Genomic DNA, 24,775 nt, shown 5'->3' with positions numbered 1-24,775 from the left:
ACTGAAGTCAGTAGCTTTGGGTATGTTGGCCAGAATGTCTACACTTCTATTTATTAGGTAAATAAACATTAAATTAGGTATGTAATGTCTTAACTAATTTACCGTATTTGTCTAACATAGTCATCTAAACTTGGAAAATATTGAGATGGGCCTAGACTGTCTCTGCTGTGCTGTGCATTTATTTCATGGCAGCAGTCTTCAGCAGCTCTTTTAGCAGACGTTGAGCTCATGTGCGGAAAAGCATTAACCTCATGAGACTGAATAATACAAATAAAACCATGTCTTGTTTCTTGCTTTCCTGCTTTTTTGCTTTCTGGAGGTCTTGTGAACCATGAAAAGTTCTCTAGAAGATTTATATACCTACTTTGCCTCCTTTTCCCTTGTTTTAACTGGAAAATAAGCTGAAAACACTTATTTTCAAGAATTGAAATTAAATGTAAAACAAAAGATGTGCTGATAAACTACTGAGATGGCAGTGCCTCAGTAAAACAGTATGGAAATGATAGCAAATGTTTATAAGGGACAATTGACTCACTCAACCCAACACTATATATGTTACAAACACATATATATTACAATATAAGTTGTAATACATATATACTCAATATAACTTACTCTTTCACTTGTTGCTGTATCCAATGGGTCATCATGTTTCTATTCTGGCATTTTTAGTGTTACATATACCTGTAATTAGACTTGGGATATAGACAACCTATTCCTCCATGAGGCTGAGCTGCTGTGCAATTTAATGCGGGAAAGGAAGCTTTTGCTAAAAATAGAAACTAAATTTAAAAACAATGTTTTTGCCTTAGGCTTTTATTTAAGGTTTTGGAAAGTAGACCAACTCTCTGTTTTTCATTACATGTAGAAAGCCTAATAAACAAAATATCACTGCTCATCTAATTTTGCATTCCTTGGGTGTGTTTTGGTAAACCCTTTTTCGTTTTGAGTAAATTGCTCTAAATTTTGCTGGGATATGGTCATCGGTAGTTTTAGCAGAAATAGTAGTTTAACTGAAGAACAAGTTTGTTGGGACTTAGATGGTAATTATTTAAACCCAGAAAAGATCTATCTTGAGAAATTATTTTGCTTCTAAAGGTTATGTTTCATACACATGATCAAACAGGTGATGTAGTTCCAGCCCGCTTAGGCTACTGGTGAGTTTTGTCACTATCAACCTCCCAATAACTTCACTGCAGCAGGGTTAGTAATCTCTATGATTTGAGGTTGCTGTCCAGTTGCCATGAAATTTACGAATTAAAACACTGACAGCCATCACTTGATAAATGCTGTTCACAGTCATAGGCAGTTAACTCATTGTTACCTCTTTCCTCAAGCAGGTACAGAACAATCTGAACTGTGATTCTGACTTTCTTATACAGTAATTTTTCAATACATTTCAGTATTTTTAATGTATTTATCATTAGTGTCTTTGCCTGATAGGCACTTTATTCCACGTCTATTTTTCACAGAGGGAACTGTTGCAGAGCTCATCAAAAGACACCAAGTTGGAAGTTAAACACCTTACTGGGCCAGTTAGGGCTGTGTGCACTCTGTTATCTTCTCCTGAGTTGTTAGAGGTGAGTGGCTTTTGCCAGGAACCTAGGAGCCATCTGTAGGACCATGGCTCAGGGACGAGCTGGTCCTCATTGTGTGACCAAACTGTACTGCCAGGAGGTTTAGCCTACTTCAGGCTAAAACTGCGGTGCAAGTAAGCCTGTAAGGAGCATAAAAGATCAGAGGTTTAATCTGGAGAATGAAACTGAACCCTGAGATAATAGCACAGATTTAAGAGATAAAGAGATATTAGTACCACTCTATCTCATCTGTTAAGGTAGGGGCAAACATTCCTTCATTCTTTCTGTCTCTTCTTTTATTCTTCTTCTTAGTATTTCTTCTTACAGTCATGTTACTAGAGTAGCCCAGCATAAACTGGAGTGGTGTACCCTTAATTTAGTGTTTGGTTTAGTGGGTAAAACACTTTCCTAGCAGATGAAAGGTCTGTGAACCCCCTTAGACTGGGGAATTTCAGATGCACGTCAGCCTTGTAATAAGCAAGTTAAAGAAGCCTGAATTGCTGTATATTCTTACAGACACCAGTTCAGTTGATCTTGTTCACTGGCCAGGAAGCAAGGAGCCAAGTCCTCATCTTGAAGGATTGTCCATGCTCCTTTAGAAGGTCCTTGGAAAAACAGGAATGGAATTGTACGGTACCATGAAGCTTTAACTTGATTTTTCTCTTTACAGCTGAATTGAAAATGATAAGAACATGCATTAACATGGATATTTTACGTAGGTGCTAGTGTTTTTTTGTGTTCACACATAGGCATTTCCTGTTTTCCCTTGTTCCATGGGACATTTTTGTGCGTCTTTAAGAGAGGAGATTTTGAATATCTGAAGGTTACCAGTGCATGAGGATATATGGTAGCTTGTCTTCTGAGAGGAGGGACTCATTCCTTGACAGAATTGCTGTTGTAGGTCCTGATCTCTAGATGTAAAGTTGGGTTGATTTAAGCTGATCCAACACCCTGAACTTGGTCTTCTTCTGAATGAAGATCAAAATAGTGGATTACGTGCTATGAAATCTCCATGTGTTTTCATACCTTGTGCTGGTTCCCAAGCTACACATAGGTATACATATATGAATTTAGCTATACATATAAGGCGTTACATCCTTCCTGTGTATGTGATTTATCAGCCAGTATTTTCCAGTGGTGGTAACTGAAAACTAAATTTTTAAGTCTGGTGAGAGGTTTTGTTTGTGTTTGGTTTATTTGGACTTTTTAAAATTAATACATATTTTTATTTCAGTGCTCTACAAAGAAGTGGGGGGAAAAAAGGACATGCCTGAAATTTCTTTCACTGAACCAAAGGACTTCTTTTCTTTTATGTTTCAGACACAGATATTAAGGAGCTAGAGGATGTTTTTGGACTTAACGGACAAGTAGAGCATAAGCTGAACTTCCTCAAAAAGAATGTATCAAAAGATATAAAGCTGATACTGATTGCTCATTCTATTGGTTGCTACATCACCCTGGAGATGATGAAACGAGCATCAGAACTTCAGGTACATGAACCTTCTTGAATGGGAGTTGTTTTATTAGCAAAGCAGTGCATGTGCTCAGCCTTTGGTTAATGATATGTATTTCCTGGGGAAATTCTATTCTGCTGTGCACAAAACACCAAAAAATATGGCTTCATTCCAGTAACATATAACGAAGCAGATTGATATTATTCTGAGTCTGAATTTGGATCTTTAATGCCCTTGGAGTATAAATAATAATAACGGTGAGAAATATCTTTATAACTTCCTTATTTTCTTCTTTATATAATTTATAAGCAAATCACTTTGATATCTGATTAGATATTTGTCAATTGCATTATGTTTTACACCAAAAATTAAGACTGGTTGTGATTTTTATAATGTTTTTTTATCTTGAGGTTAACAGATTGCTGTTTAGACATGGGAAAATGTATGGGAATGAATAGTAATATAAACTGTGAGCAAGACTACTATGAAAGACATTGATTTTAAAATTTAATAGAAATGTCACTGCTTCTGCTACTCAGTCTTAGTTTGTGTAACTCAGTGAGAGTGAGAGCTGTTACTGACTGTTCTGTATATCTGAACATTTTGTTTTGTCACTGTAAAGCAGTAAGAAGGCTGAAGCAGGACCGGATCCTTACCCTCTGTAAATGGCAAACTGTGCTCAGTAATACCTCAGTCTGTTAGTGGCTGATAAATGGAGAATGGGGAATTTTTATTCTTAATCATTCACTCTTGCTAAATCATTGCTTCTTCCTTTACTTCATAAAATCTTCAGTGGAAGGAAGTGCCATGTTAGTGGTGACATGAAGTCTGGGGTTAATATATGCCTGTGGTTAATAAATGTACTGTATGTGGTTAATATATGCAAATCTACTGCTTCATAACCATTTCCACTGCACATCTAACTTTTTCTTCCTTTAAAGGAAAAAAGAACTAAAAATGTGAAACATGAGGATAATCTAATATATTTCCACAGACATATTTCACTTTGTGATTATAAAGAAGAACACTTTTTGAGAGAAATCTTATATATTTTCTGAAAGAAGCATTCTAAAAAACATATGCATTAATTTGTTCAAAAGTGCCAGCTTTTGGGGGGTCAAAATCTATAGTCTATTGCTCAAATGATTTTATCTGCTTTCAATTTAACTACAAATTTTTGAGTAACATTTTTGCACCTGGTTCACCGGATGCTGGCAGCTTTTTGTCAGTATTTTGAAACTTAGGGATCTTTGGGACACTCTTAGATCTCATGGTACACTGTGTGCATAAAGTTAATATATGACAAGCTACATTTAAGATGCATTCAACAATAGAAAATATTTGTGTAAGCCAGGGTATTGTGCAATCTTTGTCCCTTTGCCAAAAATAAGTTAACTCTTAGGTTTTATAACATATGAAGTGTGATAATAAGAAACTTGTGTTTCCATCTCTCCCTTTATTTTTACTGGAATATTTGATTCCCACAAGATTTAGAGCACATATGTGTATTTTAGTAGCTAGATCATTTGATTTTATATTTGTGTAGTTCTTGGTGATATTTTTTCATTATATGAATTTTGGATTTGGTCTTAAAATTATCTGCTTTAAGAGGCTTTCATTGTTTATAGTCAATTATTCTGAGTTAGAGGTTAATTTGTTGTTTTTTTTATTCAAATAATCCAGTAAGCATTTATATTTGGAATGTATGTTTAGCAAATTTGATTTTTAGAATCACAGAGTCACAGAATTGCTAAGTTTGGGAAAGATCTCTAAGGTCATTGAGTCCAATTGTTAATGCAGCACTGCTGTGTTCAGCACTAAACCAGATCCCCACAGTGCCACATCCACATGTTTCTTGAACACTTCCAGGGATGGTGATTCAACCACTTCTCTGTGCAGTCTGTTCCAAAGCCTGACCCCACTTCACTGAAGAATTTTTTGTTTCACAATTTAAAGCTCTTCTGTAGTCCAACCACTTACAGACTAGATTGTCCCTCCCTTAGCATGCGTGCAAAGGAGGAAGTATATCCCCTTCTCTCTCCTTGGTTCCTCTTTGGCTGTCAGTTTTCACAGAATCATCAGGGTTGGAAGAGCCCTTCAAGATCATCAAGTCCAGTCATCAACCCAGGAGCATCATATTCACCCCTAACCCATATCCCCAGGTGCCTTATCCAGTATGCCTTTTCAACACTTCCATAGTGTGGCCTCCACCGCCTCCCAGGGCAAATTACTTCAATGCCTGACCACTCATTCAGTGAAAAAAGGATTTCTAATAACTAATCTGAATCTCCCTTGGTGCAATTTAAGGCCATTTCGTTTTATGTTTTCACTTAAGACAGACCAAAAGAGTCTGACCCCCATGTCACTGCAGCATTTTTTCAGTTGCAGAGGTCTCCCCTGAGCCTCCTCCTCTAAGAAACCCCATCTCCCTCAGCCACTTCTCATAAGACTTGTTATCTAGACCCTTTACCAGCTTTACTGACCTTCTTTGGACCTAAATGCTGTTCCTATCTAGGGTCCCTGTGATCTGCAAGTAAATGTGGTGCTGCATTTTTTTCTTAAACTTGTGTGAGATAATGCTTTCCTCTGTAATTAAGAGAAACTAAACAGGAGTTGCCAGTTTATTCCAGCATGAATTCAGTTTTGGAGCCCATCCCTATTTTCCCATTGACTCTCAGGGAGGCTTCCATTGAGGAAGACCCATTAACACAAACATAATTTTAGGTCGATGCCTTTAACCAAGTCTGATTAGTAGAGAAGGGCACGCAGGTTACATCCATACTTGTAACTACGTGGGGCTATGGCACAGATTTTAGGGACAGTGAGAAGTAGAACATCCAGATTTTTCCAGACTGCTGAAAAATTTTGGCACCAGGAGGGAAAACAATCAGCCTCACTTTGTGAAGACAGAAAACTGCAATAATGTGCAGTTTCCTTGATACTTGCTCTTAGCCTCATAATCTTCTTCGCTCTGTATTCAGACAACAGAACTGAAAAACGAGGCTCAGTGACAAAATCATTTTCTCAGTTGTTGTAACATGCATCTGACTCATAAATATAATACATCCTCCAAGCATTACCTTCTAAAATGCAAATCCTTACTTGGAGGGTTTCCTTATACTTTACTGGTGACACTATTGAGTGTTTCCTGAAACACTCCATTTGATCATTAATTTAATCAAAGATCGACAAGTTTCCTTGCTAGTGAAATTCAATCTCTTACAGCATTAATTTGCAGTGATGCTTTTGAAATGCTTGCACCTTTGTGGTAGTAACTTAACTCTTGTTAATGAGCACAATGTAAGTATTGCTCTTCGTGTAAAATTCATTGAAGAGGAAGAGTGTAAAACCTCTGAGTAGTATCAGTTTAAGCAAATTAAATTTCTGTAATATGTAAATCAAACTCATGTGTTGTGACTATGTCTCAGTGGTGTGAAGGAATATTGAGTATTGCTGGAATTTGTTGATTTCATAAATGATAGCTAAAAACACAGAGCTCAGAATTGTGCATAAAACACATTCCTAACTTGGAAACCCTGATGCATCATTTCTGTGCACATACTGATTGTTTAGCTTCAGTTGTTGAACACTTGATTGTGAGTATGGAAAGCACTTTCATAATGCCAGGAAAGAGAAAACTACCATGTTTTTAAATATGTGTATTTCTACAAGAAACCAAAGCATTTTACTTCTGGGATTACTGGAAATCCATAGGATCTGTGAGATTGCAAGATTAAAAGAGGGAGATTTTTTTTTAACAGTACAGGAACTACTAAGCATGTCTGACCTTTAAGATAACAGGGAATCTTTTCAGCAGGATTAAAGGAAGAGGCAAGGAATATATGAAAGCAGTGACACTTACTCAGTTTCTGTTTTGCTGAGATTAGAACCTAAATATGTAATCCAATACTTGTGATGTCACCATTACAGAAAACATCTTCTGAAAGGATGGCAATGTAACAGGTTCTGTATAGAAGTTCTAGTGCTTTTTGGAAAGAGAGAAAAGATGAAAATACAACCACTTATGAGATAAAAAGGAATAAAAAATTTTATTCCATAATTGAAAGTTTCATAGATGTAATGGCATCTAATTTCAATGCTGATTACCTAAATTAGTTGTCATGGTACTTTAAACAAAGTCAGTTTATATAGCTGTTGTCTAGGTAAATTAGCTTCTGATGGTCTCACTGTCCATCATGAAATATGCTTAGGAAAGCATATTTTTAACCACATTGTATGCTCCATTTCCAAAAGTAAGCTTGTCTCAGATATTTTGAAAGTGAGACTGTATAAAATAGAGAAATATTATAGAAATATACTGAGAGAGAAAGAGAGGGATTAATAAATATATGGATTTCTTCTTAGTTGCAGGCTTAAATGAAAAATTGAAAAAAATCAGCATAAAAATTAAAATGGGTAAAAGACAGTAACAAACTCAGTGACAATATTTGTAAAATCATTATGCAGGGAAAAAATCAGATGGCTATTATTAGCAGACTTCACAGGGGAATTGGTGCATATTTCAGATAATTGGGTATCTTGTGAAGAGAGCTATGAATTTCTAGGCCATGATATAAAACTTAACTGAGTCTAGTGTAGTTTTCTTCTTCAGTCCATCCATCCATATAAATGAGATACATATTAAAAGAACAAGTAAATGGCATTAGGCTCGTATACACCCACCTTCATCCCCCTTTACATGTCGAGGAAGCAAGAAAAGACATACTCTTGACACAGTTTTGCACAGATTTATACATGAATCTAAGTTCAGATGCCTTCACTGAGATGAGTGGGTTAATTTAACTTTATGGATGCTTTAAGTTGTTCTCTGAGTTGGATTATTTTTATGAGAGTGAGAGAGAGAGATTCGACAGTTCTCTCAGTTCTTGGTATATCAAGTCTTTGTATGCAGATACAAGGAAGCCCAGGTGGTCTGAGACAGCAATTGGAATTAAATTTGTTTTACTTGACAGCTAACACATTACAGTCTGCAAAATCCACCCCGCAGCTCTGGATGATGCTTCAGGCAGTATCAATAATTCTGATGGAACAGGCAGTGAAGCAGCCAAAGGAGCGTGGGGCATATGCAAACATTCTGCAGCTCACTCACCTGAAAGAAGAGAGAAGTAGTACAGATGATTTGTTAAATCTAACCAAATAAAATAAATAAGATACTGTATCTTAGAAGCATTGAAGAAGTTGCTACAAAGATTTGTAGAAAAATTTATATTTTTTTTTTGCTAAAAAAGAAAATATGAAAAAATCTTCACATGAAAACCTAATACAAATATAAAATATCCTCTCTGGGTGGGAGGCTGTAAAGTAAAAAGATGGTTCATTACAAACAAAGGTTTTAAAGGGAAATACTAACTTTTAACTGAGACAGTCATAAAAGGCTTGGAGTTGAAATTTCAACAAACCTTGAAAACACTATCAGCAAAAGGTCGATAACTGCGGAATGAGGTTGAAAGTGTCAGCTCACCCAAGAGACTGCTAGCAACCATTATTTTCACTGGCTTGATGACAGACCCTAACCCTGAGGGATCCAGTTATATACTTTTCTACCTTTCCCCTTAAAAAAAAAAATAAAAGCTTTTAAAAATGTAAACTGTAAGAAAGTGCAGCAGTCAACAGGCAGATGGGCTCTGCTGTGTAACCCTCAATGGATACTGCATTTGTCAGTAGCAACAGGCACTGTCCATTGCCTTGTGCTGTGTAGGTCTGCCAGAAATCACTTCACAGACAACCCCACCTCGTAATACACCAAACAGAAGAATGTGAAATGTCTCAGGGATGCCAAAGAATAAATTCAAGAAACTTAAAATGGAAAGAGATAAACCCTGTTGAAGGTGATACAACTTAAGACATGATGAGGGAAGTTTAAATTTTGAACAGTTTGCCATGTGTATCCATAGTGTACCTTGTGTGGTTTCTGAAGTGGGTGAAGCAGATAGATATCACCTGCTTAATCCTAGATCTTTATGGGGAGTACTGGATTACATATAGTCCCGTACTCTCCTGAGACAAGAAAATTTGCAGTCCAGAAGTGTTGAGGACGAGATGAGATCAGTAAATAGCAAAGTGACAATTTTTGCAATTGAAAGACAGGCTTGACAAAATCAGCAACACTGTAGCTGTCAGCTTTTAATTACAAGCAGATAAATAACAGCTTCTGTTTTTAACATTGATCACATTTTTAGGAGTGAGGATTCAGAGTTAATAACAACATTGACCTAAGATTTCCTCGTTTGGATTATAAGCCTGTGATCAGAAAGCCTGAGAAAAAGCTTAGTTCCCAAAATTTTCTGTGAAAAATTCTGGTTTTTTCCTAATGTTCACTGAAACTTCAACTTCTCTCACCTTGTTTAATATACTAGTTTATTACTCAAACACAGAAACAATATGAAAAGTAAGATTTTCATCTGTGATGATTCAAAGAGGTAAAACTTAAGAGCAATCCTTTTAATTTCAAGAGACTTGATTTTTTTTCATACTATATTTATTTCACTGCTAATGAAACATCTGATTTCAAGTGTATGTAATCAAAATTCTAATACACCTATAAAAATTATTTTTTCTAGGAAGTTAAAAGACATTAAAGTAGCCAAATGTACAAACAGAAAAGAAAGAAAAATAAACTGAAAAGTGGAATCTGTGATCATTCATCAGGAATCCAAAGTAAAACATGGGAATGAGGCGGAAATGAAGTACTAAAAATAAAAAGATGGTTAAAATGGTAAATGGCAGAATAACAGGATTTACGAAGTACCGTGAATTTTTACAGATTCGTTAATAAAATCTTGTCATTTTGAATCTCCAGAAATTTAGATTCATATTATAATAACTAACTGAAATGATTATATAAAAATGAGGGAATCGAAAGCAAGAAGTTTCAAAATCAGCTAGTATTTATGGCATATGCTTTAAGAAGAACTCAACACCCTTCCACAAGCCAGATTTCTCAAAGAACATTTTATGCTGGGAGGGGAGATCTTTTGAAATTCTGCAGATGTATGTGCATAGCTCTTGAAAATCAGAGAGTCATCTCTTCAGAGAATTGGACCAAACTATTGGAATTTGGTATATGTTGCACATAGCTAGAATTTTTTTTATGTTTTTATATTGCTGTTAATGTGCTTTTACAGAAGACAACAGAGTCAAAAGTCTAGCAGTTCTCATGCTGTTTTAATAGTAGGTGAAGGAGAACACAGCCAGTTAGGATATTGAAGAGTTGTTCATGAAAGGAGCAGGTGAAGGGACATTGTGGAGTTTTTGAACATAGACTTTGCAAACGTAGTTTCAAGCTCAGCTTCGAGTGCAGCTTTAGTTCTAATAACCAGTATCTGTTCCTAGAACCTGTATATTAAAATGGAATTTCACTGCCAATCTCGAACCCACAGCAAAGAAGTTGAGCTACTTTTCCAGCTTTTTCCTCATGTTATAGTCCTCATGATACAGTTGCTCGAGCAGTGAGGAAGGACTTAGCTTAGGACTTTATAAAAGAGGTTACTGAGGATGGACAGGGTTTTAATTGCAAATATTTCCTACTCTGCCATATTGTTCATTTGTTCATTCCACATGATTCATGGTGAAGTCTAGGGGTGCTTCTGCTGCATTGGTTTCTACCCAAGAATGGTTTATCCTATTTGAAGAGTTCACTGCAGGAGTGAAAGGAATCAGAAAGACACAAACTTGACACAAAACAGTTATTAGATCTCTGAGCTTAGATAGCGCATCCACTGCATGGAGGGCATTTCTAGTACCCTGTTGAATTAAGTTCAGGCAAATACCAGAGATTATTTTTTCTATATCTTTTTAGTATTTCTGTGATTGCTGATTATTTTAGGGGAGTTTTTGCCAGTACTACCATTAATCTTTTTAGATACCTGAGGATGTGTTCAGTGACTGTAAGCCTGTGTTTAGGGAACTAAATCAAGCCCTAGATTTCTTCGTAGGAATGCCCATCTGTACTGTAACCTGATGACTAAGGTTATCTTCAAAATTAAATGTAATAAAAGTCCACTTCCTTTTCTGTTTGTTTCAGTGTGTAAGTGTTTGACATACTTGATTTCTGGTCTTTGGATGCAAGTCTACTTATCTGTGGCATTTTATGAAAAAAACTCATTAGAATTCGCTCTTTCATGTGCAGTTGAGTATTAAGTATACATTTAAGCAGATGTCCAGGAAGGACAATGTATGTAATACATTACTTATTACCTTTGAAGTCCTGTAATTAATGTAATTAACATCAATTAATTAATTGGTGTTAATTAAAAGATGCTTTTAATAATTTTTTTTACAACATTTCTAGTCATTGGAAAATTTTAAGCACGTTCTGCTCCATTTCAAATTCCAAAACCAAGCATAATTTTGTATTAGGAGCATAATTCACTGAGTCCTAATTGTTCTTGAAAACACTGAATTTCTGTTCCTGTTTTAAAACAGTAGTATGACTACTGCAAGTGTATTTTACTGAGATGGAAGTTACAAACCCCAGTTCTCAATAAATATAATTTAAATTGCAACCTTTAATGACAGCTGGTACGGTTCAGACTTTTTACCTGGCACTGGAAATTGAAAGATATTCTGCAAATTCTTGTTCTCAGTTGCACTAAAACCTTACTTACCTGATGACCAGTATTATCTGGGTGATAAATTAGATACAATAATTTTTCTTCCATAGCAGATTCCTACATATATGCAATTCATCATAATAATTAAAGCTAGTCTGTAGTATTGCAAAGGAAGGAATTTTCTGTTTTTCCCTTACTATTTCAAATGCTTACCGTTTTGGAAAGATGAAGCAAGGATGGAAAAAACTAGCTGACTGAGAGAATTCCTAACTCCCTTCTCTCTTTACCTTCTTCTAATACCTTGAGAAGAATTTGGGATATAAGTTCTCTCTCAAACCTCAAATATTCATGGTTTCTTTTCATTCTTTGACAAAAATACTAAGTTCTGCTCAGTGTGTACTTCCTGACTCACTCATCTTGTTTTTCACTGATATCACAAGGTAAAACCTTGCTGTTCTTCTTTCTGCAGGGTACATCATTAAGCCATTTTAATTAGTTAAAATGATAGGGGCCTGAACTCCTTCCAGTATTCAGTGCCAGCTTGGCTTGTCTGACTCCTAACCTTTTGAGCTGAGAAGGGCTGTGGGTCTGGTTTGACTAGATGCCTTTTTGAGGGCTGACTTAAATGAGTGGTAAAATAAACCCCTTCCAAATGTCTTGAGTGGAGCACTTAAAAATAGAAGTCCAGGAATCTCAAGACACTGATGGAAAATCATGGCCTTTCCTTTTCATCAGCAGAATGAGATTATAATTACAAACTGGTTTCTCATTTACTTTGTTCTGCCCCATTTCCTTAAACGGAATGGATTTTCATTGAGAGTTATTGATAGAGGTATGGCTGTATATTGATGGCTGTGAAAGCAGTTGGCTCAGGACAACACAAAGTCTAATTCTTAATGCTTTTCTTTTGGTTGAGCAACCTCTCCGCTTTAAGGGCATATTGCTGGTTCATCTTAAGTGGTAAATGTCCCAGAGCATGTGTACAAAGGTCACATTTGCAGTCCCTGCACCATAAGGGTACCTGCAGATGCAATGTGGTGATCTCATGGGAGTTCTACACTGAAAAAAACCCACCCTGTACTTCCAAAATGAAAACGGAAAGAATTTCTGCTGGAAAGTGGCAGCTGCATTCTGACATTCATGTAATGGGAGCAACTGAAAGCTTTATGGTGTGTAACTGTGACACTGCATTCCAACATAAGCTTCTCCCTGCCCTTCTTCCAGCCAATAAACTATTCTTCCTCTCTTTTCACTCTCACCCCTCCTAATCTTCTTCTGTTTATATGCTTTAATCATAATAGCAACAAATCCATCCCTGCTGGTGTTATCACACCGTTGCAAATTTTGGCCGTCTTCTTTGGCACTTCCCTTGTAGATGGAATGACATTGCCCACTTTGATGGAGCTTAATTCTCTATGTAAAATACTGCCCTGTCAATGAATATTTTCTCTATTAAACTATTTTCAGTCCAACAATAAGATACAGATTTTTGGGAGAACAGTTTTCTCATTATTACCTTAACACATAAAAAGGCTTTTCTTTTTTTCTTTTTTTTTTTTTAATTCAAACATTTTGGGCAAGTTTTCAGTTACCCAAATATTTGTAGTACAGAGTAATTTGCATTTCAGCCCTGAGAGACTTGTAAATGTAATGAACAGTCTGTGTGTTTAATATTTTTTATATTTTTAATAATTTGCAAATAGTTCAGTATGTAGAGCTGACCTGTTGAAAAACCGTTTGCAGTGTCTGTAGAGAACACTTCTGAGACTTTTGTATATTTAGCAGAATTCTGGGCTTCAGCTGGAAAAATTCTAAGAGTACTTCTTACTGGAAAATATTTCAAGTAATGTGAAACAACAGATAATTTTTTCCTGTGCCATGACCCAGTTGTAAGGTGAGGTATGGAAAGTCCCTCTCCTATTGCTATTAAACAGGTTTCAGCATTGGAAGTCAAGTACACAGAAAATACAGACACCTGCTGAAAGGTGGGATTGAAAGTGTATTGATTTCAAAAGAAATTATCAAAGGTCTCGATTTGTTTGTCAATCCAAGAGATTAATCTCCAAATATCATGATCAGTGTTTTATGGCAGCTGTGGTCTTCATCTGTCTATCCAAGAACAGGTAAGAGAGTCTTGGTTCTAGAGCTGGGAATATTGTGTCTTTGGTGATCTCTACATGGAGTGTAGGCTGTTACATTTAATATTTGGGAAATAATTCTTCAATCAGAATTTTTTCACAGGGCAGAATTAAGGCATATTAAATTTATGAAGATTTTGCCACTAGTTTCAACAGGAGCAAGATCACACACCCACTTGTACTGTAGGTGCAGTCACAAAGGACCGGGGGTACTCAAAGGGACATTGGGCACTCAAAGTCTCATTAGGGCTCTTCCTTTTTGGTTACTGTGCTTGTGATCACTGTTGTCAAAGGTGATTTCTTATTCCCAGAATCTGAAGCTGGATACTGCTGAGATTTCCATGCCTCTCACTTGCTTATCCTCAGTTATCTTTGTCCCATTTCAGTTCTTTTGTAATTAAACTCTGCAGAGCAACTTCTAGTATTCTCCTAATAATACAGCACAAAGTTAATACTGTAGAAGCCTGATGTGATTCATGTTTTACAGGACTCTTCATGTGGAGAGTCCAATGAGTTTGGATGCAGGACTCCAGTGTATAAAGCTCAGAATTAAATTTATGCTAAGTCAGTGGAAAGTGGCCTTAAAGTAGACATAAATTTAGTCACACCTCACCTTGGTGCAAATGACATTCAGGTCCACATACCAAAGGATGTAATCATTGTGTACCCAGCACTGTATTTGTCATTACACTGGAGATCACAGTTTGAAGTACAAATACATTAACTAAAATGCTGGTCCTTGAATTTTGTTTCCATCCAAGTGGAACTGCCAGGAAGCACTAGAGGCTTGGGGTCTTATAGGTGTACTTCAAATAAAAATGGATAATGTATGTTAAATAAAGAAGGTGCCAGGACATGGAAAAACCGTGTGATCACTGTAGAGTATTTTAAACAGATGCAAATTTTGCCTGCTATATATATCATCAGGTGGGAGCTGAAAGAAAATGGTAAAAAAATAAGCAAAAGTTTTAATCCATTTGAAAAAATGTGTGGATTATATATATATATTTGAAAATAGTTGGTCAAATTCAGATGTTAAAGGAGGTATCATTTATATGATAATATTAGATATATTGAATGTAAGAAAAAAATAAGTGAAATAATTTATAAAAATTGTTTGTTGTGATCCATTGTGTTACATTTGACCCCTTCAAAAGGAATACAGAATCTTCTGGTCATGAAATAAGAACCAGCTTACACAAAAAGGAAGGTTTCCTTTGATTTACTTAACTGTTGCTTGGCTTACATTTGTGCCATTTACAAATAGTGACTTTGTCTTGTATCACTGAGGTCAGCATTGCCCATACAACTTAATTCTCTTAAAAAAAAAAAAAAATCAGGTACGGCCTTATATTTTGCAACAGTTGGTACCATTATAAAACATTGTAAACTTGTGAGGATTATGCCCAGCTTCACAAGATGGGTCTCAGTATACCCTGTATCTTTCATTGCCTTGTATCTTGAAGGAAAATAATGCTATTGAAATGTTTGGAAACAACACACTTTTGATGTTTTAATGAAGATTTATATGTATGTTGTTTCTTAGAGAAACGTTCAGGGAAGTATAAATCTATGTACACTGCTTTCTGAAGAGCTGGCATAGCTGCATAGGTTCAGGTAGGAATAGCTAAAACCATGGGAAATGTGGTTATTTGAATTTGTGTTGTCCTGAAGCCAGCCTGTTGTAGGTTCTGAAGTTCTCTTTTTTATAAATCAGATGATGGAGACCTTTCTAAGTTGACCAGCTCCCCTAAGGTCAGTAATAGTGATGAAGTTTTTTAGAGGTGAGAGGGGTCTGCATGGACTATACCTATGATGACAGAGAAACAAGAGTGGTCTCCTTCTCAGACTGAATTGAATATCTCAATCTATTAGAGTATGCTATAAGTAATTTTAATTATGAAGACATAAATTTAACTATGGAAAAAGGAGAGTGCATCCGACACCAAGAGGCAGAGACATCCTTGACATCAAAGGTAAATGGAAAACAGCACTTGGACAGGAAACAGCCCGTGTCACACAGCCAGCCTGAGCTTAGGATGTGAGTAGTTAATGGAAAGGACTGTAAAGAAAGCTGAGAGAGTACATCTGTTACGGTGGCTGTAGTTTTTGTACCATGTAAATATTGTAAATGTTATATATATATATATATATATATATATATATATATATATGTATGTATGTATTAAATTTAATTATTACTATCATACCTAAGCTCCTGTTTATGGACTTTTCCATAGTCTAACAAATACTTTTTGTCCTGGTGTGAAGCATAGCTTCTGTGCCCTCATTTGCCTTCCTTGGAAGCAGTAAAAAATGACCACACATAAAGAGTATATGCAGGGTTCCCCATAACACTGTAAGCCTTCTTTACACGCTCACAGTAAAATTAATCAAATATTTGAAATTACAAAGGAATTCTCCATCAACACTAATCTCTGTGTTTTGTTTTAGTAGCACTTTCTGTTGGCTGAAAACAAATCCTTTCCTGGGCGTTTAAAAATATTTTGATTTAATGAGTTCCATATCAGAAAAGGATAATGAGAATGACAGTGTTGTGAGTCTGCCATCTTCTCATCCTGTGCTGTATCATTTGTTTTTGGGGTTTGGATCTTTTTCCAAAGCATCATAAAAAATGTTGTTGGGTGCTGGAGGATTTCTTACAGCTTGATGGGAAGGAAATGCAGAAAGGTTGTGGACTGAGTTTAATGATCAGTCTTGTGCTGGAGTGTTGATAAGTTCATCTTATTAACAGAATACTTTGAATTATAAGTATTTTTCCCATGTTGTTCTCAACTTCATTTTTTTTTTCTGATTTTTTTTTTTTTTTTTTTTGGTGGAAGAAGGGTAGAAGCTTTGGGAATAATGTGTGATTGGTTTTCTCCTTCTGAAAGGGTGTATTTCTTTCCTGAGCTTAACCACTCTGCAGATATTCTGCCAGCTTTCTGTGTAACTGAAATATAAATACATTTTTAATTTTTGAATGTGTTAAATATTTACACAAAAGAATAAATAGATGGGAAAAAAACCCTCACATTTTAAGTCAATGCATTTGCTTTTCATCATTCATTTAGTCAACATCTGTAATATGCAGTCCCAGGACAATGTACTTGCATGAGAAAAGTTGAATATATAAGTATCATCATCAGGCTTTATGTTAACTAGTTTTTTACACATCCCTGACACAACGTTCTGGTTTGAGAAGTCAAGGCTGTCTGTACACCCGTGTGAGGGAGCATTTCCCTTTCTCACACCAGTCCTGCTGGTAACAGTTGCACAGCTGGGACATTATACCTTAGTGCAGTGTAAAACTTCATGTCAATACAGAGATACCTACTTTAGTATTTTAGATTTTTAATTTCTTTCCATCACATTTACTTATGTTACTTGTTCCACACAGAATATTATTGAACATCCTTTGAATTTATAGGCCTTGAAAAATAGTGTAGTGTTCTCCACCCCGTTACCTTTTTTGCTCCCATTTTGCCACACAATTCATGTTTTTTTCTCTTTATATAACTTCATCCAGAAATTTTATCATCCAAGCCCCTTTTTAATTTAGGCTGTGTTTGTGGCTCACCCTTGGTTGAAATCTTTCCATTTAGGATGTAGAGCACAGAGGCAGAACTTCTTCTGGCATTTGTGATGTGTTTCCTCACTGTGTAACATGAAGTTGCAGAGCTTCTTTCTCATTTGCTTTCTGCACCATATCATATTGCAGACTTGCATCTCCCACGTGTCTTTACTACTGTATTACTTGCCAGGATTTTTGCTACTCATTCATGCTTTAGATTATTTTATTTAGATTATTTGTTTTTACTCAGCATATTTAAAAATAGTAGTAGCTTCTGAGTTTGTTCTGTGAGCTGAATAATTAAAATACCAAATTTAACTTAACCTCACTATTATACCACCGCTTTCCAGTTCAGGAGTGGGGTGAAAGTGGGTGTTTTTTTGGGGGTTTTGTTGGTGGGCAGGTATTTTCTGAACTGCTTAAGAAAATTACCTTAAACATCATAAATCAGACACTCAAGTTGGATCTCAGAAAGGTGGTTAGGCATGTACTGAAGCATCATGTCCATGGAAACTGCAGTCCATCTACAAAAGAGGTAGTGACAGTCTGTATGAAATACCTCTAGCTTCTTGTCTTGTACTGCCTATCTGATAACCATTTTTGTGCTGGTTTCACCTCTTTCTATTTACAGAAGACATGCAAGGGGAAAAAAACCCTGCTGGATAGTCAATAATGAGTGCCTCTGCTATGATAAAGCTCAGGTTATTGCTGTACTGACAGAGAGAACTGTTTGTCATACTGCTGTTCTGGCACAGCTCAGCTCTGTGCATGTATACATGCTTTACTGTATTTATGAATTTGCTCTTTTAGTGTAAGATGTCATTAATATTCATGTAACCAGAGTGCTGGATGGGGATCTCTAGGTATTGCTATATTTATTCAGTGAAGAATTAGAAGCATGTACCTGGGTATGTGCATGTGTGCATGTGTTGGACTTGGCACATGCCCAAGGCAATGCCGAGGCCTTAAGCCTTAGAGGTAAAGGCACTGAAGTTGTCAAGCAAAATTCAATCCAAAGTTTATGTGGCAAATGGATCTATGGACTCCTTGCATGCTTTTATGTTCAGTTCTGCTGAACAGTAATTTCTTTAGACACTGTGAGAGAACTTCTGCCTGTTTGAGTGTCTGTGCATCCTCCATGTTCCTCCTTCACAGCCCCTCCTCATGTGTTGATTCCCTTAAAGAACTCAATCCCTAGCTGGATCCTCAGTATGCCTATGGAAATTCTACCAGAAGGTCCTGGGATCAATCCTGGATCCTCGATTCAGTTTGTTACCAAACTATGAAAATTCAAATACCCTTAGTGAAGTTGAGCTGACAAACATGAACATGATGCTGTTGGTGGCACTCATAAAGTCTGTTTTTCCTAGGGAGCAAGAATTCCTTCAGCCCATCAGAGAATTTAAGATTGTTACTTAGTTTTACCAGCATTTTCACAGAGTTGCATATACTAACTGTGAATTTGTTTGGAAAATGAATTCAGCTGTTCAGGGAGCACATTATGCTCCTCATAGAAAAAGACTTTTTGTAGAAAATTTAAAAATCTTTCTGTCTGTCATTTAGTCTCACAGATTACATGTAATAAAATAAGAAGTCTGGAAAGAAAGAAATGGAAAAAATAGAACGTGTCTGATGCCAAAGGGAAAATTTGGGCACTAAGAAACAGGAAATGTAGAAAATCTAAACTTTGAAATCAAGTGCACATACCTCTGCCCTGTTCTATAGCCCCTGTATGTTGGTTAGGAGGGCTCCACGGAAGATGTTTACAGAAGATTATCTTCTTCTGGCACTAGTGAACTAAGCCACCATGATACTAATTGCAACAAAAAAATACAAGCTTTTCTAACAAATGTTAGTGTTTTACTATTTTGTTTAACAGAAACAGTTTGGTTACCCAGAAAAGTGAGTTTGGTTACAGCAGAGAATTGTAATTTACTGTACAGTTATTTCAAATATTCCTGCTTTTGCAATGAATATTTTCATGTGGAGTTACCTAACTTCACAAATTTCAGTTTATTTTTCCATATCTCTGGGACTTAATTCTTATAAAGCGCTTTGAAATTAACAGTTATAAGATCTTCTGTTAACTGTGTTTGAGATACTTGTTATGTTCCCTCTTTAATATACCAAACATTTGTTTAGAATTTCAGGAGATCCATAGGATAAAGTAGAAGAAAATGCATATAGTATGTTTTGACTTCACAGCAGGAGAAAAACAGTGTTTTGTCACTTGTGTCCATTCTTTAGCTCTTTTGCTATCATGAAATCCTTTGGATTTGTTGATATTGAGCTGTGAGAGTTCACTGGTACAAAAACCAAATGATATCTTAAACAGAGGAAGAAGAAAATATTCAAGATTTTAAAGTAGAATTCTATATTTTACCTATTCTATTCTATTCTATTCTATTCTATTCTATTCTATTCTATTCTATTCTACTCTACTCTACTCTACTCTACTCTACTCTACTCTACTCTACTCTACTCTATTCTATTCTATGTAATTCATGAGAGAGCAAAGTGAACTGGCAAGCCCAGCAAGTCCTGCTGTGGGGAGAGGACGGCCCAAGCCAGCACTGTCTGGTTTGTCCTGTGCGTTTTCTTGGAAATCTGCTCAGCACAGCTGTGGCAATAAAGCACAGAATCCTCCCCTGATCCTTGTTGTTTTGCCTGCAGGTTTCTGCATACTGAGTAGAAGAAGTGGTGTGATTTATATGGCATTCTGTGTCGGGGTAGACTGTAGATTACAGTTAAGTGTATCATTATGTTATCTTTGAGAAATTTACTAGGTTTTACCTGACAGATAATAGCTTTTCCTCTGCCAACAGAAGAGGGGAATAGCAAACTAATACATGGGGTGACCTAATATGTGTATCAAAAGAAGTGCTGCTTTTGACAGAGAAGCAACTCTTGCTTTTTGTAGGGTTTTGAAGGAATTTTAAATTAAACTTCCTTACTTGTTTTCTTTCCAGAGCTGGGTGTGTGAGTGCAGTGCCATGCTTGGGCGCTCCATTACTGAGCACCTGTCAGTGCGATGGCTCCGACGTAATGCATCATTGATTGTTTTCTTGCTTCTGCCCCCTGAAGTCTGAGTTCCCGGTGGGCTCTGAAATGGTGTGGGATCTGAGAGCCTTGTGATCGTTTTGGTGGTGGTTGTTGTATTAATAATTTCTGCCATCCTGGTGGTTGAAAACAGGTTATGCAGCAGGAGCAAATGCTTTCCAAAAACTTCCTTGGTCAAAAGTCAGTGAGAGCCTTCAGCGACCACTGCTTCTGGCATTACAGCAGAGTGAACCAGTGGTATTTCTCAGGAAGTTTCACTTTCTGGTATTTTCTTCAGTGGAACAGAGTCTTTTTGTTTTATGGCTCTGATAGAGATATCTGAGCATACCTGGGATCTGTCATGGGAAGGGGTGGTCTGTTTATTGAGAGCCAAGGGACCGGACAGAGAAAGCCTGGCTGTATTCACCTCCTTGGAGTCTCCTCTGAAAAACATCTTTGAAATGGCTCCTGCTCCTTTCTGTTGGTCAGTGTCTGCCTTTTCCTGACTGCATTTCTCTCCCATTTTATTTCTCTTAGCAAAATGTCTCTCTGGCTTAAGAGCAGGTGTCAGTGTGACCACCCTCTCCAGGCCCTGGGCTCTGTGAGCTCAGAGGGCACACACCTGGGGACCTGAGACGGTAACCAGCATTTCTTGTGCAATCAAAACTGGCTGATTTCAAAAGCATTGACCTTCTCTTGGCATTGAAGGACTTAACTGCTCTGAAAATTGAGTCACTTCTTTGAGTACTGGTTGTAAGTAGCATCCAGGTTTTCAGCATGATTTTGCATTCTCAGCACTGTCATTTACCAGTTGCTTAAACAAGTAGTATTACCCGCTCAAACTTCAAATTGCAGCTGAAAAATATATTTCAACTCATTCAGTAGAAGGCACTAGTGGAAAATATTACTGTTGGGGGTGTTTTTTTTAACTTTATCCAGTTTGCATACTTGTAGTGTTTTTATAAAGAAACCATTTAAAGATTTAACAAAAATCCTTTGCTGGTGTGGTTGAGACTATTAAATTGTGCAGTTTTAAACAGCAACTTACTGTAAATTTAATAGTTTAGCTTTTTGTACTTGGTTCTCATTTTAATCAAAACAAAACAACTTCAACTTTTACTTCAAATCCAAACCCAAGCTGACGTAACCATTATGCATTGAAGCTGTGAAGGTGCTCAATTGTTATTTTGTCATCTTGCTTTGAATAGATATAGATAAATGCTCAATCAAAAGCCTGAATGTACAGGATGTGTTCTCTATGTAGGTAGCTTGCTGGAAGCCTTTGCTTTATTCTTTAATATTTATATGCATCAGTGATCATCGGAGATCATAGTGATTGGGGTTCCATCCTAAACAAAGCAGCTTGGTCAATACCATGCTTTTACAGAATGGGTATTTAATATTCTTTGCTTTGAGAGCTCATTTTTCCTGTAAAATAAGTCATTTCTCTTCCCTCTGTGTTCTAAAATTTACTGTGCAGGTCATACATTCCTGAAGTTAATGGACTGATTGCTCTAGATACCAAAATATATAAACAATGTCAAAAGGGAAACTCCCGAAGTCCCCACGCCTTTCTCCTGTGGTGTGTGTTGAAACAATCAAGGGGAGAACATTCTGGGCTGGTTTGTTCTCTGAACACACGCTCAGGCCATGCACCATTTCATTTTCTCTCTGATATATATACACTGCTAGACGAGGGAGTAGGAGCTGCCTTGGCACCCATGAGTTATGTGAAGAGTTTGCAGGTAGTGTTAGCTTTTGGTTCTTAACAAAATGTGGAACTTCTGAGACACTGTATCAGATTGTAGGCCCTTGAACCATTCAGGGCTTGAGCCCTGTGAAATGTAGAGTTTAAAATTAATGAGGGAATAGAAGCAGCTGCTTTGGTGACTAACTGAATGAGCACCTATGCTTTGAATAGTGAACTTTAGTGTATGTGCCATCCTGATTGTTGAGATCTTGCATTTGAGTAGCATGATAAGTGAATAACTGGTAAATAAATTGAACTACAGTTGTACCCATACTGTTCATAGTTACAATCATAAATAGTGACAATTCCACTATAATTTAAGAGTACTTGTACTATTTTTAGTGGGTTGGCCAAAGCAGAGTCAAGGATAGGTGGTACAGCTCTCAGCAATTCCTGGACACGAGGTGTGTTTGCCTTCAGTGCAGTCACTAGCTAACTTTGTGAAGTCTCTGGATCCATTCGAGTCACTGTTTCCAGTGTCTCTGCTTGCTCAGCTCTCTGCCTTTCCATGTGCTTAACAGATAAATATTACTGGACTTTGCATTGAAAGTAGTTTAAACTAGGTGAATCTGAATTTTAACCTCTAATATTTTTAATATTTGTGCATTACAGCTAAACTTATATATGTGTATGGATATATTATTTTTTATTATAGAAATAAAAATTTGTAATACTTTTTGTATTTTGACTGATGGTTATCTCAAGAAACTTCATGAATTATGAGAACGGTTTCCATAAATAAGAGGATCATTAACTTTTTCCACATTATTTAGTTGTATTTATGTGTCATTCATAATTGTGACAATACCTGGTGCTTATGACAGGTAGTGTCCTCCATTGTCAGAATAATTGGCCATATAATAATGCTGAAAATTTTAACTTGAATATAATTCTGTGCCATCTGCCTGAATTCAACTAGTGTAAACTGTGTATAGATAAGATCCAGGCATTTGAAAAGTAAAAAAAAAAAAAGTAAGTTATTAACTGATGTTGAACATTTAAATTTTCTTAATTTCCTTAATTTTACCTGAATATTTCTACTTCACTTATTTCAAGACACAAATATGAGGTGCTTTTTTTATCATTATATATGTCGGTATACCAAAATGGATTAAATCTATATATCTACACTTCTGTTGCAAAGAAACTGAACTAAATCTTTTAAGTAATTCTGCCGCCAAATGCACATTTCAAGATCCTGGCTTGGGATTCCAGCACTAAATTAAGAAATACCGGATAAATGTCTGAAAAATACAAATTTTACACTTCTCTGTTATTGTCTAAAAAATATTTGAGAAATAAATTAAATAAAATTATCCTCCATCTTCTAAATTTGTGGGCCATTACAAAATGCAGGAATGTACAGGACGGGATAACAGCTTTTTTGGTTTCTCCTTTTTCTGCCAAAGTTTTGCAGCTTTCCCCATGGTTAGTACAGCCATCCAAGCAACTAATCCTATATCTATAAACTGCAATGTCAAAGGATTAAAGTGTGCCTGGGAACGCAGGTCAAATCTGCTTTAGATCACAACAGTTTGGGTTCAGCTCCTAGCTGAAATATCACGAAACTACCATGTAATTTAGTAAAAGTTTTGCATTCCTGTGCTTCAGCTGCTGGTTGCCTTTAATAAAAAGAGGCCCAGGATTGATTTCCCTGAGAAGGTATTTTTCTTTGTCTCAGACCAAAGTAGTATCAGCTGGAAAGTAGAGAGATTTCTTAAAATAGTTCTGTATTTTATATAAATAACTCTTTCAAAGTCTGCTTTTAAAATTCTGTAAGAATTACAGTTTCTGATGATGGATGCATGACACAGAGGTTGCCATGCCCTCTCTGTCTGGCTGAACACAGTGACTTAAAAGAGAGGGGGCGATGGTGACAAGTCCCTACCTGGCACAGCCAGTATGTCTGCTCTGGGGCTTCTCCACCTCTCCAGGTGCCCTGCAATGACAGGTGTGAGGCTGTGCAAGAACTGTAACCACAACAGTGATTCACCTGGCTTGGAAGTGTTGCTGAGGTTGTCAGTCTACAACCTGCTTCCATAAAAACTGCTTCCACAAAAGAAAAGATGAGTCATTTCCGTAGGAAACTCCTTCTGAACGAATCAGGAGGACTCACTTCTTACAGAAGCCTGCTGCCTCCCTGAGCCAGGTTAAAGATGTGAAGAGAAAGCTTCTCATCTTGCCACCCTTGTACAGCTCTTGGATTATTATCCATTATTGATTCTTCAGGTAGGCAGCAATGAAATTGCAATTAGCAGCCCAAGGACAATCAAGAGAGACTTTAGGGCCTTGGGACAACTGGTTAAGGAATCAAAAGCACAGATAATATTCTCTGTCCTTCCAGCTGCAGGGAATGGTGAGGGAAGAAACAGGAAGAGCCAACAGATCAATACCTGACTGACCAGTTGTTCTCTGAGTATCCAGACATGGACAGTGAGCAGAATGAAGCCCCCATAATCTGAGAGAAAATGGTTGGTGACCTGCTACACAGTGTAGACACACAGTTGTCAGTGGCCAGCAGGACAGGGGCAGTGATTGTCACTCTATACTGGGCAGTGTTGAGGCAATGCCCCAAGTGCTGTTTGGGCCCCTCATGACAAGAAAGACATTGAGGTGCTGGAGTGTGTCCAGAGAAGGACAAGAGAGCTGGGAAGGGCTCTAGAGCACAAG

At 36.8% G+C, this 24,775-nt stretch overlaps 1 protein-coding gene across 4 annotated transcripts in view; it reads left to right on the top strand.

Moving 5' to 3' along the window:
- LDAH (lipid droplet associated hydrolase) overlaps window positions 1-24,775 on the top strand; it is a 106,933-nt gene that overhangs the window by 42,078 nt on the left and 40,080 nt on the right. For all 4 annotated transcript variants that reach the window (XM_005521833.3, XM_014251493.2, XM_088053665.1 and 1 more), the window contains one exon: window positions 2,898-3,067. In XM_005521833.3, the coding sequence (XP_005521890.1) occupies window positions 2,898-3,067 (170 nt within the window). The remainder of the gene's footprint in view (window positions 1-2,897; window positions 3,068-24,775) is intronic.

The sequence above is a fragment of the Pseudopodoces humilis genome, chromosome 3, assembly GCF_049639895.1.
Source record: "Pseudopodoces humilis isolate 2021_Gansu_Grassland_sample_001 chromosome 3, ASM4963989v1, whole genome shotgun sequence".
Classification (NCBI taxonomy): Eukaryota; Metazoa; Chordata; class Aves; order Passeriformes; family Paridae; genus Pseudopodoces; species Pseudopodoces humilis.
The sequence above is the reverse complement of the archived record's forward strand: the minus strand, read 5'-3'. Positions and strand labels throughout refer to the sequence as shown.